This window comes from Pelobates fuscus, chromosome 10 (genome assembly GCF_036172605.1).
Source record: "Pelobates fuscus isolate aPelFus1 chromosome 10, aPelFus1.pri, whole genome shotgun sequence".
Classification (NCBI taxonomy): Eukaryota; Metazoa; Chordata; class Amphibia; order Anura; family Pelobatidae; genus Pelobates; species Pelobates fuscus.
In genome coordinates, this window is record NC_086326.1 from 29,120,508 (window position 1) to 29,133,653 (window position 13,146).

The 13,146-nt window shown below is 34.7% G+C and overlaps 1 protein-coding gene across 3 annotated transcripts in view; it reads left to right on the forward strand.

The window, feature by feature from the left end:
- Nucleotides 1-1,030: 1,030 nt before the first annotated feature.
- The window catches only part of COL17A1 (collagen type XVII alpha 1 chain), a 47,187-nt gene continuing 35,071 nt past the window's right edge, over nt 1,031-13,146 (forward strand). The window contains exons 1-4 of one of the 3 annotated variants that reach the window (XM_063434942.1): nt 1,031-1,185; nt 10,382-10,441; nt 10,908-10,958; nt 12,682-12,783. In XM_063434942.1, coding sequence (XP_063291012.1) covers nt 10,393-10,441; nt 10,908-10,958; nt 12,682-12,783 — 202 coding nt within the window. In that variant the 5' untranslated portion in view covers nt 1,031-1,185; nt 10,382-10,392. The remainder of the gene's footprint in view (nt 1,186-10,381; nt 10,442-10,907; nt 10,959-12,681; nt 12,784-13,146) is intronic. The other 2 variants (XM_063434943.1, XM_063434944.1) reach the window with 2 other exon arrangements.

Sequence of the window (13,146 nt, forward strand, 5' to 3'; positions counted from 1 at the left end):
AATTGTAGTGATTTGAATTTTAAGGCTAAAAAAAAAGCCTAGCTGTGTTAAAAGTACCACTTAAGTGGATTAAACCCAACTGTAAATTATAGGGTTTGATAACTATTATTGTGACTTCATTGAGTTTAATCAAATTAAATAAATACCTATATTATTTTAGGAATAAAGAGAACTAATTACATTATTGAATAGTATTCGGGTTGTTTTTTAGAATATTGTGCGTTAACCGAGTGACCTCTCTTTCATGGAATCTCTATGGAATCAACACAACAACTAATCAACTGTGTTCTACATCAACGTAGTGACGATGAAGGTTCCATTTGCTAAAACCTGTTCCAAGAAGGGAGTCTACAGAACACCCTCGATGTTACTGTTCCGCAATCTTCAGGCTCAACCCATATTGCAAGTTCCATCCCTAAATATTTTTTTATGAGAAAGCAATGTTATCATGACAACCAACTTCTGGGATCAACTATTTGAATTTAGACTAATTATTTTATTTTTTTTTTACATTAAAATTACCGAGTATATCTTTCGAAGATAAAAAAAAAAAAATCTATTGTAGAATTCAGCTTAATTTGTTGGTATAATAGAAGTACATTGCGTTAACTCAACTGTATATAGTCATGTGTTCCAAAAAAGTTGTCTATACACAAATAGAGTTTCAAGACACAAGTCTATGTTAAATAGAGTCAGTTTATTGAAAACAATGCTAGTAGTTGCATGAGATAAAGCTACTGAAATATAACATTTAAGCTGCTTGAGTGTTTATTGCAAAAACTTAATTCCCTCAATGTATAACTTTTCTCTTCTGTTGAAACCCTGCTAAGTAAATTTAATCTGTCAAGCAAGCAGGTGCAACTCTGTTCAGAGTTTACTACCTGAAGGCAGATTTTTTTTTTTTCTTTCAAAATATTGGGTGGGGCGAAAACTTAAAACCATGCCACACCTTTGTCAGAACTTGTCTGGAGATGAACTTACTGCAGGGAAACTGGGATACAGTGATTAAATAAAAGAAAAAGTGAACATTCTTGGAGAATCAGTCAGCTTTAACACACCTCGGAAGACGTGTAAATTGGTGTAGGAGGGCAAACATTTATAAAAAAGGAAACGTTTTGGAAGGGGAGACATAATTTGGCCTCAGCTGTTTCCAGAGGTGGTTCTTCTTTCATTGAAACAAACCAGGTATGTCCCTTTCATGGATCCATCTAAATGCGATAAGAGCTGAAAAAGAAGCATGATTTTCATGAAATAATTTTGGAAAGGCTGGGTTTAAATTTTGCAGATCAATCTATAGATACAACATATGGTTTCTTAATTAGCTATATTGCAGTTAACCCAGTAATGGATATCTATATCTTCCAATCACCATGGAAACCAATGAACGGATTCTTCTAATTTTTCCACATTTAGAACCTTTAGAACTATCCTCCATAGCCCAGCGTATTTGCTTTCATGTATTTGTTTCCCTAAGTTGGGTGTATGTTAACAAAAAATCTTAATTAGTAAAATGCTACTACTACTAATAATAATAATGGTTTGTGTCAAAGGTGTACCTTATCTGGCATATGAAGGCTGTTCCACCTTCTGTTATTGAATTGCATAGATTTCTCCTGCATGGTGCTATCCTCCTGCCTAATGCTTGTGAACGAAAAATGTGTTGTTTTTTTGTGATATCTGTATACTTTGCATGGAACCCAGTGATTCTAGAATATTTGGACTTTTCTTTTTTTTACGATTTCTGTTTCCTTTGCATGGGACCTAGTGACTCAGTGATATCTGGACTATTGCACTTCTAGTCTGTTTATTTTCTGATATTAATCTTTAATAACACATGGCATTCACTTTACAGAAATAAAGGGTAAGCAAAAGTTCGGTGTATTTAGAGAGCTCATTTCCTTCTCAATATTAAAATGATTTTTAGAAAGATCTGTACAACATTTTTTTTTTCTAAGTGGATCAGTTAACTAGTTGGTAAGAGGTATACCACCCTCTCATTAAATATGGGTTCCTGCATCAATATGTTAAGGATCTGGATGATAAACTGTGGACACCGTAGCTTCATGAACCTTTAATGTGTTATTATTAATTTTACAGAGTAGGTTCCTTATTGTCTCTGTATGTCATTATTTACATACAAACAATGGATATTCTAGAATTAACGTGGTAACGGATATGTTGCTAAATTCATCCCAAGCTCAGGTGGCAAGATAATGGATGTGATTGTGTTTAAACACCTGTTACTGATTACCTGGAGGAAAGTGATTTGTTTGACTCGTGTCTGCAGTTCGTGCATAAGCCAAGCTAAATATAATGGAGAGATTTTAGTTTGGATTGAAATAATTTCTATTGATCAATCAATATTTAGCATTTGTAATAGAATTTTATGTAGGTAAATCAGCTCATAGGATCCCTATTCATTCACTGTCTAATTGGTTTTTACCATATTTATTTATTTTTGTAAATGAAACCCCAGATTTAAATTTCCCACTTGCCATATGAGAGAGAGCCATGCTGTGGTACCCAGTGTGTATATCCCAGAGTAGATGCATTAGTCTGGTTTTTAAATCCCAGCTGTTCATTGTGGACTTTTCAACCACATGATTCCTGTATATGTGCAATAGAAGGTGTGAAATATTGACTATGTAAAGAGCATTATTACTCTGCCAGGAAGCATAGCCATCACTTGAGTGTAAAATGTAACAGTATCTAGCGTATAAGTACACTAAAATATTTTTCTAAGCTCTGGAATTTAAACAAACTATTTTATTTTTTTATTTTGTTTTGGGTTTGTTTTTCATTTTTGTCATTAAAGTTTAAACCAGAGATACACTTATCAGAGTAATAACGCTTTGCATTCAAACATGTTAAGTGTTCTAAATTAGAAGGGTGATTACAAGATTGTATTTTATTGATACTACGCTAAGATAATGTTAGAACTACTATTTTTGCTGACATTTTGTATATACAATGGTAGTCCTGTGTCTGTCTGTGATGTAGCTCAACCTTTTAGTAAGAAGCTGGCAAAGGTCCATCTTCAAGCTTTACTCCGAGGCAAAAATGAGACAGATTTACAGGATACCTATGAGGTATAATTAATTAATTGTAAACTGCAGTATATATATATATATATATATATATATATATATATATATATATATATATATATACACCTTCATGAGAAGTAAAATCTACGTGGGAATTATAATTGGATTATGTGCCAAATAGCCATATGATAATGTTATTATAATATATTGTTATATAATTTAGAATTACCTATTTAAAGGTAAACAGATCGGCCCTGCAACTAGTATATATATGTTAAACTTTTTATAGATCAGGAGTAGGCAACCTTCAGCACTCCAGATGCTGTGGACTACATCTTCCCCGATGCTTTGCCAGCATTGTGACTGTAAAATTATTATAGGAGATGTACATAGTCCTTAACATCTGGAGTGTCAAACGTTGCCAGACCTGCTTAAAATGGTAGATTCATTTAGAGGTGAATTGCTGGAGATATGGGGTTTGTTTTCCAAATTTAGAAATAGTCTTCTTTGAACTTCTCATTTCTTAAAATAAATCTACCTCTTTATAATGTGCTTTGTTTCAAATTCCCAGAAGCATTAACCCGCTGATTTATGCAAACCACATTTTTATTGTACTCTTCTTTACCCTTCATTTAACAGTTTTATTTAATCTTTCATAGTATTGTATTTATTATCAAATTACATTTTCTCCTCATCCACGAAATGCCTAATAAAATCATGTCTATTCATTAAGCAGTTGAAAATCTATAGACTAAATAATATTATTACATGAAGTTTAATTTTCTGGATTGTACATAATGTCATGCATTATAAGATCGCAATCCTGGTATTCTTGGAAGCATATACCAAAGTTCCCCTACCAAGGTGTTCTAGATATGTTACATTTATTTAGCTCTAGATCATTAGTACTCTCTGTTTCCCATGGTGTCTATTCACTAAGCATCAAGTTGTAGTGAATTAAGAAGGGACTTAAATTCAGTTCAAATGGCAACGATAACATTTCTCCATCTTTGCTGAATTAGAGAACTTTTTTTCTCTTTTTTTTTTAATAACCGTTAAAAAAAATCAACACTAAATAAGATTAAGAAAAGTTCTCGTGCTCAAACAAACAAAAAAATGGCATAGCCTACAAACCCAGAATGATATATTATGCAATGCTGCAGGGCTGGGTGCAAATGTACTAAACTTTAGATCAGATTACTTTGTGTTTAATTAGACGTACAGAATATATTGTGTAGTTTAAGGATTTAAGTAGGACAGATGTGGCTTTGTCCTGCGTCGGCTTGGGTGCGGCATTGAGATAGTTTGTGTTTGTTGTTTTGTTTTGCAGCTTGGTATCAATTCACAATTTTCCCGTGGAATTTTCTAGAGTTCATTCTGGAGCATAGTCATTGTTAAGGGTGGTTTTAGGGGCTAAAACCCAGACGTTGAGCCCTATGGCCCCAGATTTCTTCAGTTCAAAGCCCCACAACAGGCCTGCTCTCAAGCAAGTAAAAGAAGCTCAATTTATGGTTCAGATGTTTACCTGCTAAGGGTCCCTTTCCAAAAAGTGTATAATCTAAAAAATATCGGGGCATAATATAGGTCATGTGATTGGTAATATGCAGATGGCAACCACAGCTGAAAACTGACAGTAAAAGACAGTTACACTGCGTTGAATCTTTATCCCAAAATGATAAGAATTACAGCAATTTATGTTATGGAATAATCATTGAGGTCTTTGAGGTCATTGAGGCATAGTTTGCCCCAATGAAGGAACGTCTTGGGTCACAATGAAGACTAATAATCTTGGATATTGACTAAATTAAACTCGAGAAAATCCAGACCAACTACAAGATATTAGTGAAATTTCATGAGGTCACCTTTAAAATCTCCCATGGGCAACGGAGTTCAAGAAGACATTGATGGCAGGCCACCTGGGTTCTTCTACACAATCTTGACAACTTTGTCAACTACTTAGTTCCTTTAGGTTGCCCTAAATGACAATTGGCGAATGACAATTATTGAACGAATGACAATTATTAAATTAATCTGTTGCTTGATGCAGAACTGTGAGCTACAGGACGCCCGCCAGGTGTGAGCAGTGTTTGTGAACTACAGAACTATCAAACTGAGTTTTAGCTATGCAGTTCCCTAGTTCCTTTACCAGTGGGGTAAGAGATAATTGGATTATCATAACTTGTCCTATACAACAAATGCACAAAATCACCCTGAGGTTCCATAGTAAACAAATTTGATGGACAGACTGGTTCATATCTTCAAATCAAAACATAGAAATATAGGTTATTATAAGGAAGTTGTCCACCTGTTTTATTAAACCAAAATTATTAGGGGTCAGTGTGCATGCATGGCAATTGTCCGTTTGCTCCAATCACCATCTCCTCGTAGAGATGCCATGACTCAGTGCATCTCTATAGGGAGCGTTTGGTGTCTACATACAGTGTGTAGAGACACTGAACGTTGTTACTGCAGTCTTTGCAGGACAGCAACCCGGAAGCGCCTCCACTGGCTGTCAGAGACACTGCCTATTCTCAGAAAAGGTAGTGTTTACAATACTGAACCTGCAGGGACAGACTCTTTATCCCAGAAGCACTACATTAAGCTGTAGTGGTTATGGTGACTAGAGTGTCCCTTTAATGAACTTGCATATATTACATATGACCTCGGCCAATACCTTCATCATGACATGAGGTTAAGATTTAGAAAAAAAACAGATACCACTGACTTATGGACAGATAAATAGTGAAACAGAAGTAATTAAAAAAGAATAGTTTTGTAAGTAAATTTGTTTAGTTTTTTTATGTTTGTTTATAAAGTGTTTCCAAGCACCATGACCACTTGATGTGATTTTAATGATGTCTGGAGTCTGTATGTACATTTTTTCACTATGGAACACTCCACCTACAGAGTTTAACCTCTTTAATGCCAGAGGTGTAACTCTACCTCCGACAACATTTGTACAAATATGTTATCAACATAACATTATACAAATATATTCGGGGCCAATACAAACCATTGTGTGGAAATCTATTCACAAACCGGACTTTACATAGGACACGAGGTCATGCGTTTAGACTGGAAGAAAGAAGATTTCGTCTAAGGCAAAGGAAAGGTTTTTTTACTGTAAGAACAATTAGGATGTGGAATTCTCTGCCTGAAGAAGTGGTTTTATCAGAGTCCATACAGATGTTCAAACAGCTACTAGATGCATACTTACAAAAACAGAATATTCAAGGATATAATCTTTCAATGTAGGGTAATAACTGCTTGATCCAAGGATAAATCTGACTGCCATTCTGGGGTCAAGAAGGAAATTTTTTCCTAGCTTGTTGCAAAATTGTGCTTCAAACTGGGTTTTTTTGCCTTCTTTTGGATCAACGGCAAAAAAACAAATGTGAGGAAGGCTGAACTTGATGGACGCAAGTCTCTTTTCAGCTATGTAACTATGTAACTATGTAACATGTCATTTTGTGGGCTGGCGACTGTCAATTCTGACTATTTCTGTGCACAGAGTTGCATACATTGGCTGAAAGTGGTCCACCAATGAAAGGCCAGTAGGACTGGCATCTGGCTAGTTGAAGTGGTTATGATGCTTGGAGTAACCCTTTAAACATTTTTTTTTTATACTGCTAACACAGATACCACAAACTTACCATACAACCTAGAAAAAACTGATAGAGCAGCTAAAGGTGATGCTCGCTTGCAATGTAGCAATCCAGGTGCCGAATCCAGGTTATTAAATCTAGTGAAAACTGAAAAATACAGTGCCAGAAAGACTTGGCTCACAAATTGATGTCTTATTTTCCAGAAAAGCCTATGTTCCAACAGATTAGCGTTCTTCTCCCATTATACCTCTGTAGAAGAGTTCAACATGTTTTCACATTCCAGAATAATGCCTGTGGGGTGTTCACAGCAAGCTATATATGTACTTAAAATACATTTTGAAATGCTTGGTGTTTTTTCTCACACAAATATATTAAATCTGATACGTCAAGATAACCGTGGTCTTGTTTGACGCATCTGGCTCCTGATTTAAAATTATTTAGTACGCTGTGAACTGCAATACTTTCGGAAAATTGCCACGTTTAAAAATTCTTCCCATTCAAATATTTTGTCCAAAAATTTGCAATTCTTTATTTAAAATAACAAGGGATTGAAATTGGAGAAAATATATTTTTTTTCCAACTATACAGAGGAAGCAAACCAAGGGAAGGATTTGATCTGCTTGCTAAAATGTCTTAGTGTTCCTTTGCTAAAATTAATATGTTATGTAACTGTCTAGACAGCAAAATATAATTGTTTAAGGCCAGATTAAGCCCTGCTAAGACATGCTAATGATCACATGTTGCAAACATTTCAACATAGTCTTCACCTATACAATTTATAAAACTCACAAAACTGTTTAGAATCTGTGCTTGTGATAAAAGATCAGATTAAGACAATTTATATTAAAATCAGATTTAGTTAAGGTTTATTTGAAAGTAGGATTATCACATCACTCATTTAATCCTGGACTCTAATTTTAAAAAAAATTGTATACTTTAACATCTCTCCTAACATCTGAAGGAGACCATTCAGGAGGCAGGAGACATGATTCATAAAACGTGAAAACCAAGCAGTCACAGGAGCATGCATGTGCTGACTGCCTCACTGTCGCTCATTCACAGACAAGTATTTTTATATTGGCAGCGATAATAATTTATTTGTTTTAAAATGTCCTGTCTGGCCATTTGTATTGATTTTCTTCAGTATTCTTAAAAGATTGGCTGGAGAAATAACTAGGGATAGCAGGACTCTGCTCGTAAATTGGAACTGTCCCACAAGATAGTTGGAGGTATGTTCGGGAACTGAATTTAATAAAATCTTGTAGACCTAATTCTGAACTACTCATTTTAACCACTGATGTCATAAAGTATGATTTGCTTTATTACAATAAAGAGTGATCTCTTTATTTGAAGAATCTTTCTGCTTGGGCAAAGATTGGCGTAAAGTACGTGATGAGTAACGCTAAATGACCCTAATGGGCTATAACAATGGTATACATTAGCCAGCACATTTCAATATTCAGGATCTTGAGTGTGGATTAAAATTAGGGATTTTGGAGAAACCTTTGCAGTAGACCTAATATAGAAACGTATTCATAATACCAGCGAGAGAGTTGTCTATGAACCGTTAACATGTTATTATATAGGAAGTATTGAAAAAGTAGAATCTTAATGCTCAATAAATTAATTCTATAGCCAGGTGTTGAAAATCGTGGCTGCACATATCTTGCTCAGCCAACCTTTCTGCTAGCAAGCTAGTAAAATTGTAGCCCATTAAACACATATTATAGATGCAGTTCAGGTTTGTACAGGAATAAAGTTGGCTAAATATGCAAAGCCCTGGGATAAAGGAGGTATTTAGCAATGTTAGATTAATATGTTCTCATCTCAAAGAAATGCGGTAGGGTTATATAACTCAAAATCTGTTTACTGCAGTCACAAGATACTGTGATCTCCCAATTTGCCAAAAGAGCTGGCTGAAGGTCACTTTTTTTTTTTTAACCTTTTTTAAACGTCTTTGTCCTGGAATAGCTTAGTATTTAAACCTTGCATTTCTTATTAGACCCTCTGGAGCCCACTTTGCATCAATGCATTGTAGTTCCATCACTAATAGAACCAATGTGAGGTCATGCTCAGTATCTGACCTCCATCCCAGATTTCATTTAAAAAGTCCAAAGTTAACACGTTTTCCTAACATATGTCCAGGACTGAGTTTCCTACTGTGATATATATATATATATTTTTTTTTTTTATTGTTTGATAAAGGACCAAAATGTCCATTAGTAATTTAAAGCGTTAGCTCCGTACTGTGCAGCACAACAAACCGCTTACAATGCAATATCAGAATCCTGCCACATGGCAATTTTGAGAAAATGTTGCCACTAATTACAATAGACCATAAACCATTACAGTTATAGTGAGTACAAATTACTTAAAATCTTTCATAGCTGGTGTGGTATTGTTTTGCTATATATTAAGTGAATGTTTGCGGACATGTTTTTGTTGTTCACAGATTTCCTCAGTACGCAGTGCAGATAAGAATTCTGAGTATATCATGGCTATAGTGTTAAAAGTAACTGCACTGACACGTTCGTTTACATGTTACCAACAATCCTTAGCTGCAGAATCCCAATAATTTCACCTGCCAGGTATTCAGATACCTGAATATTTAATTTGTAATTCTTGTTAAAAAGGTGGCGCCCCCTCACAGCTCATACATGTTACTGCAGGTCATGACAAACCAGATTTGGAAATACATTCTTTAATGTTTCAAGTACTCATAAGTAACTTGTCAGGATATAATATTTGTTCGTATTTACATGATTTATACCGTTGAAATAAGACTTTAGTCAAATTTGACCTTCCCACAAAATCCCTTTATTGATTTAAAGCAAAGTTAATGTATCACATAACATATAATATATAATAAAACTGTTATTGTGTTTTCAACTAATAAATGCTTTTTATCATTTATTAGACCTCCCTATTGTACACATAGAATTGTATTCATTGCAAATGGCAACACTTAAAGAGACTTGTATTTGCAAATTATTATATAGGTACCTAGTGACCACTCTCATAAAAGTACCAAATTCTATAGGATTATATCACTCAATAAAATACTTTCGTGTCATTATCATTAAAACATGCTATACTGTTCTTTCCTCTTTAGTGATCAGTTGAGATTATATTGTAGGGGGGATAATGTTTGTAAGTAGAGTCATGATGGCTTGATGCCATGTTATCCGTAATGGTAATTTTAAGAAACTAATGCCCAATAGGAGCTATATGAATGATTAAATTATACCATGTGACTGGAGGCATGTTATGAAATATAAACAGGTACAATTTTGACGATAGATTCTGTTTAATTGATGTGATTTGAACCAAAGTTTACCCAGCACTCATGCATTGTGCTATAAATGATGTATTATATACACATACAACTTTGTATTAACAGAGATAACGACTGTGCTATTTTATTCCATAACTGGTAACATCTGGCAGATTGTATTTCTATCCATTTTTCATGTTCTTGGACCTACTAACAGACACAATTTCATGATGTCCCTGACTTGACAAGTCATTCTGACCTGTTGGTGGGCTTTGAGGACAAAACACATTAATCTGGATAAGAATAAATACCAAACAAAAGTAAAAGATGGAGTCCATGGAATGTTTTGCATGTGGTTAATTAATTAGATTTTGTTTGTACGGTAAATATTTATTTTCAATTGGGAATCATTTCATTCTGAAATTCACGACAATGTTTTTTTTTTTTTTTTCCAGGGGACTATGGAATGGATGGTGTAACTAAAAAAAGTTACGGTGGGGAAGTCTCTGGAAGAAGTAAGAGAAAAAGACATTTTCTATTTTTTGTTTGGATATTATTTTAAAGGGATACAACGTATTGTGATATGTGTGACATAAACATGAAATATTGCAGCAATGAAACTTTTCAATTTGTTTTAAGTTATTGATTTTTATGATCATGAAGTTTTTTTAAGGATTGTTGCCATCAGATCCAAAAAAAATAAGGGGGAAAAAAAAAAAAGAAACATTTTTAACCCCTTAAGGACCAATTCACCCACTCTAGTTCTAGATTTAGGTGCGACAATGTGTTACCAATGGTGCAGTTGAGATATTAAATTTGAGAATACAATTTGCAGAAATTAGATCTAAAATATATTTGAATTTAAACTGTTGGAAATGATTTTCTACATTTCCAACTGTTTTTGAAAACAATATCTATTTTTTAATTTTACGAACATAAGTCAGGTGTGTTCTAAATAGTATTTTCTATTCGTTCTTATAGGTTTCACGGAAACAGTAACATCTTCATCAAGACTTGTGTCATTACCACCAAGTAAGTTAACGTGATATAACTATGAATACACAAAATTAGTGGAATTCCACCCTGTTGATTAGTGATAACAATGTATTAAGGGAACACTATAGGGTCAGAAATACAGACACCCTATAGTGTTAAAAACACCATTTAGGTGGCATCCCCCCTCCTTGCCCCCCTTAGAAGGGTTTAAAACATACCTTATTTCCCCTGCTGGCGCTGGCCCCACCCCTGATCCACCTCCTTGGTGACATCATCATTCCTACGGGAAAGCATTGGATTGGTTGAAAGCAGCAAGGAGGCGGGATGGGTGCGGGGCCAAATGCCGTTTTGTCCAATCAGCATCTCCTTATAGAGATTAATTGAATCACTGTATCTCTATGAGGAAAATTCAGCTTCTCCATGCAGAACATGGAGACATTGAACGGCAGTGCTACCTACTGTGCAGCACTGCCCCAGGAAGCACCTCCAGTGGCCATCTGAGGAGCGGTCACTGGAAGTATCCCTAGGGGGCAACATAAACACTGCCTTTTCTCTGAAAAGATAGTGTTTGCATGAAAATGCCTGAAGGGAATGACTATACCCACCAGAACAACTACATTAAGCTGTAATTGTTCTGGTGACTATAGTGTCCCTTTAAATATTTCAAGGTCTATCGAAGGGATTAGCAATTTTAAAATATGCTAATAGATATTCTTGCTCTCATTTGTTTATGGACAACTACGAGCCATTTCACACAAAACAGATCTTCAGTTTTTCCAATTTAACAAATCACAACTGAATTGAGCACTTTGGACACAACTATGATCAAAGGAGGAAAAAAGTGTGTTAAGTGACAGAAATATAAATCAGATATATAAAAAGCTGCAATGTTATATCACATCATATATATATATCTAATGATTCTTATTGTTTACCTTGTTTGACAATGTATAAACACTTTCACGAAAGGTGCCTTGTTGTCAAAATACTGACTTAAATAGCACTGGTTTTCAATGTCTACTGGTCCATGAGTTATTGGATAAATAAGGGTATTTTTAAGCTAGTTTTTTATTTAGCCATTGATAAAATGCCTGTATTTTGTGTCATCATGCTGTAAGATCATACGTCACGTCATCAAGACAAATAAAGGACGAAGTGTTTGCTTCTTCACATAAAAAAAATCCAACAATATAAATGTCAATGAAAAAAATATTAATTCACATTATACAAACTGTATATACAATTGGAAAATATATGGTGAATGTTTAAATGTGTCATTAACAGAAATGTGGTGCAAAACTCTTAAAGTGGGGCCATCACCCTAGACACCAATGGGATTAGCAAGATTGTTCAATTTGTAGAATTTTACCAACAGCGCCTACCACTGGTTTCCATGGTGATTATTCCACTTTTCGACCTTTGCACCAATTTTCTCATAGTAACACCTTTATCAGTCTCACCTACTGCGTCCTTTGGAAAGCAAATGTTAACAGTTAAAGATAACAAACCACGTTGATCTTGCTTTAATGACCTATCAATGACCATCATACCTTACATTATCATTCAATGATTACTTTATGTGTGAGATGATACAATGTCAATGATAATTTTAATGCTGAGTTGTTCAGAGGGGTGTGTTTTAGCCCACTGGGCCAATTAATATCTTACCCACCTGGGACCCATGGGTTGAAGAAACAGGTGATAAAAGACCTGTGCTAGTTTAGTGAATGTCGCCTCTCTTCATTTTGTGTCTGAACAGAAGGGGCGAACAGTAGCGCTTCCAAACTTTCATACCAGAGTGGAGGGGGTGGAATGGAAAAAAAGAGCGTGATTCAAAGCACCAGCAGTTATGTCACATCAGGTAGGTGTCCTAAAGTGACAGGAGGCCCAAAATGACCAAACTTTAAATCTTAATATTTTATCTTCATTATCATTCTAAAAAATGCATATTGCCTTGTGACCAACAATTGTGAATGGGTAGTTTATATTTTAAAGTAGAAAATAATTTTAAAACCCTCTTTTATTAAAAATGTTTTATTATTTGGGCCACCATACCGTTGGTCTTAATGGCACACAAATGCAGCATACATTTTCAGCTTTGTTTTTGATTTTATCTTTAGTTTGTGCTGAGTCTAGGAGCTTCACTAAATGTTGGGATTAAAAAAAAACAAAAAAACATTGATATTAGACTCCTCATATAATCACAGCCTTCTGTATCACAGGC